Source organism: Myotis davidii, unplaced genomic scaffold (assembly GCF_000327345.1).
Source record: "Myotis davidii unplaced genomic scaffold, ASM32734v1 scaffold592, whole genome shotgun sequence".
Taxonomy (NCBI): domain Eukaryota; kingdom Metazoa; phylum Chordata; class Mammalia; order Chiroptera; family Vespertilionidae; genus Myotis; species Myotis davidii.
In genome coordinates this window covers 802073-804727 of record NW_006284844.1, presented here as the reverse complement: position 1 = coordinate 804727, position 2655 = coordinate 802073, and the positions used below count along the sequence as shown (strand labels likewise).

Here is a 2655-nt window from a genome sequence, read left to right as displayed (position 1 = left end):
GGACTGTGTCGGTGGTTTGTGTGGGGTGCGCAGGTGGGCAGCGTCCACAGAAGTGACGCGTTTGCTTTCCAACATTGGTCTGGTGTGAGGGTCGCCCTTTCGCCCCTGCAGGTCTGTCGGGAGCGCAGGGGAGTTGGTGGAGCTCGTGGGGGCCGGCCTGCAGCTCCGGGCCAGGCGCGCCACCTCCGTGCACGCGGATTCTTCTCGCTCTCACCTGGTCGTCACGGTGACTCTGACCGCGGCCACCTCCGGGGACAGCACCCGTAAGTGGCCCTTTGCGCCCAGTCAGCTTGCACGCGACTTCGGTCACGTAGGCTCCCGCAGGTCTGATGCCTCACAGGCCCCCGGGGTGGGAACGGCAGCTGCGTCCTCGGAGGGTCTGGGGTCCAACCCCAGAGGCCACCGGGCTCCGGGGCCGAGGAGGAGGGGACACTGGGGAGGGAGGAGACCACTTGGTTCAGTCAGACCCAGCGCGGGAGGGATGGAGGCAGGGCCCGTGGGTGCCCAGGCGCCTGATGCTTCACCATGAACAAAGCTCCAAACGCGTTGTCAGGTTAGAAGGTGACGGGCGGTTCCGTCAGGAAAGGGACACGCGGCTGGCAGGTCCGAGGTCTTCGCCCACCGCAGAGCCCCGCGCGGTGCCCACAGTCAGCCGCTGGCAGCACCGGCCTGGGCAGTAGCCCGATCTGGCCCAGGCTGGTGTGGCCCGGTGGATAGAGCATCAGCCCAAGGACGGAAGGGTCCTGGGTTCGATTCCAGTCAAGGGCACGCATCTCTGTTGCAGGCTGGATCCCGGCCCAGGTCGGGTGCGTGCGGGAGGCAACCGGTCGATGTGTCTCCCTCACATCGATGTCTCTCTCGGTCTCTCCCCCTCCTTCCCACTCTCTCTAAAAACCGATGGGAAACGTCCTCAGGTGAGGATTAACCACAGAAGTAAAAGCCTGGACTCGGGCCGACACCCCACGGGACTCCTCACTCGGCTGCAGCCCGAGGCCCCCAGGTGGTGGGCGCGGGGGAAGCCGTGCAGGTGCAACTGGACAGCCGGCGCCCACCAGCCCACAACTGCCCCCGAGCGGCAGGCCGGCCTCGCCCCAGGGTCTGGGCAGGGGGTGCGGCTCCCGCTGTGGGGATCCCCGACCATATGGATCGTGCCGCACAGGCGAAGGCACCCGTGGCGTCCACGCTGTTCGACGCTGTGCTCCTGCGGCTCTTGTTCCACGGTGACTGCGCTCGTCAGGTGTCTGTTCAGAAGCAGCGCCGGACGGAGCTGACACCTCTCCCATGAGGCGAGGTCGGTCTGTGGGCTCCCAGCAGGAACTGTGGGTCCGCGCCCGTGCGGCGAGGCGGCTGGTTTCTGAGCGGGTTTCACGGTGTCACCACCGGCCCTTCCTCAGAAGCCGGCCGTGTTCGCGGGACCGACTTTCCGCAGAGGCAGCGACGCTCCCTCTGTGCAGCCGCTCAGCGTCACCCGTCCGCGTGGAGAGGAAGTCACGCACCCGTCCGTCCGTCTCCGTCCCTTTGGGGTGGAGCTCAGGGCGCAGACGGAAGGTGAGGGAAGCTTCTGGAACACCTGTACCACTGTCCTTGCAGCTGAGTCGCGGTCCAGCCCATCACTGCCCCAGGCGCCCGGCTGCCCCTCGCCGTCGCCGCCAGCAACAGGGAGGAGGCCGCCTGCTCCCCGCAGAGCCTCACCCGGGTCCCCGGAGGCCCGGCCCGCGGGGCAGGTGCGCGCCCGGCTGCAGCTGGTGGACCTGGCGGGCAGCGAGGGTGCAGGTGAGTGACCGGCGTCTGTGTGGTGGGCAAGCGTCCTCCTGGGTGAGCTGGGTGTGGGCTCCTGTCCGAGGGGTTGTGAGCAGCCACCGCGGGTCCCCAGCATGGGGTCCCTTCCAACGTGACCTTCAAATCCTTAACCCCTGCAACCACCCCGGCCAGTCCGGGAGCGAAGGGCTTGGCCCCCGTGAGGGCCCCGTCGGTGGCCACGTAGGTTGTCACGAGAAGGTGTCCTGACCTCGTGCTGCCCCGGGAGGGACTCCCAGTGCCTCTTGCCCGGAGCCCCCATTTGCTGTCCTGGTTCACGCCTCCACCTCTGTGTCTGACGGTCGCAGGGGCGTCTGGAGCGAGGGGACCAGCCCTGAGGGAGGCGTCCTTCATCAACCGGAGCCTGGCGGCCCTGGCGGACGTCCTGGGGGCCCTGGCGGCACGCCGAGCCCATGTCCCCTTCCGCAACAGCAAGCTCACCCACCTGCTGCAGGACGCCCTGGGTAACTCGTGTCCCCGAGACTCCGGGCCCCTGGCTTTCAGGTCCGCGTCCCTCCTCGACGTTCCCAGCACTGTGTGCCCACCCACTCCACACTCTGCTGTCCCGCCGGGCGGGTCTGTGGGTGCGCACGCGGCCGGCTCCTTCCCGGGGACTGCAGGGCAGGGGGACAGGACCCAAACATGGGGGAGGGGGCCCTGTTCTGAGCCGCAGCTCATCCTGGTCTGTGGGGAGCAGGGCCCAGGGTTACACTTTATGGCTTCTGCGCCTGAGAGACCCCCGGGGCTCTGATCCCTGATCCCCCAGGGCCAGTGCCACCACAAGCAGTGGGGACATGGGGAGCCGGCCTCACTCACGCGGGGGCACATCCCTCCTGGTCCCTCAGCTCCTCCTTCCCT

The 2655-nt window shown here is 68.2% G+C and overlaps 1 protein-coding gene across 1 annotated transcript in view; it reads left to right on the top strand.

Moving 5' to 3' along the window:
- KIF25 (kinesin family member 25) overlaps positions 1-2655 on the top strand; it is a 23597-nt gene that overhangs the window by 19135 nt on the left and 1807 nt on the right. Inside the window, exons 12-14 of the mRNA XM_015558366.1 lie at positions 112-263; positions 1591-1773; positions 2106-2261. Coding sequence (XP_015413852.1) covers positions 112-263; positions 1591-1773; positions 2106-2261 — 491 coding nt within the window. The remainder of the gene's footprint in view (positions 1-111; positions 264-1590; positions 1774-2105; positions 2262-2655) is intronic.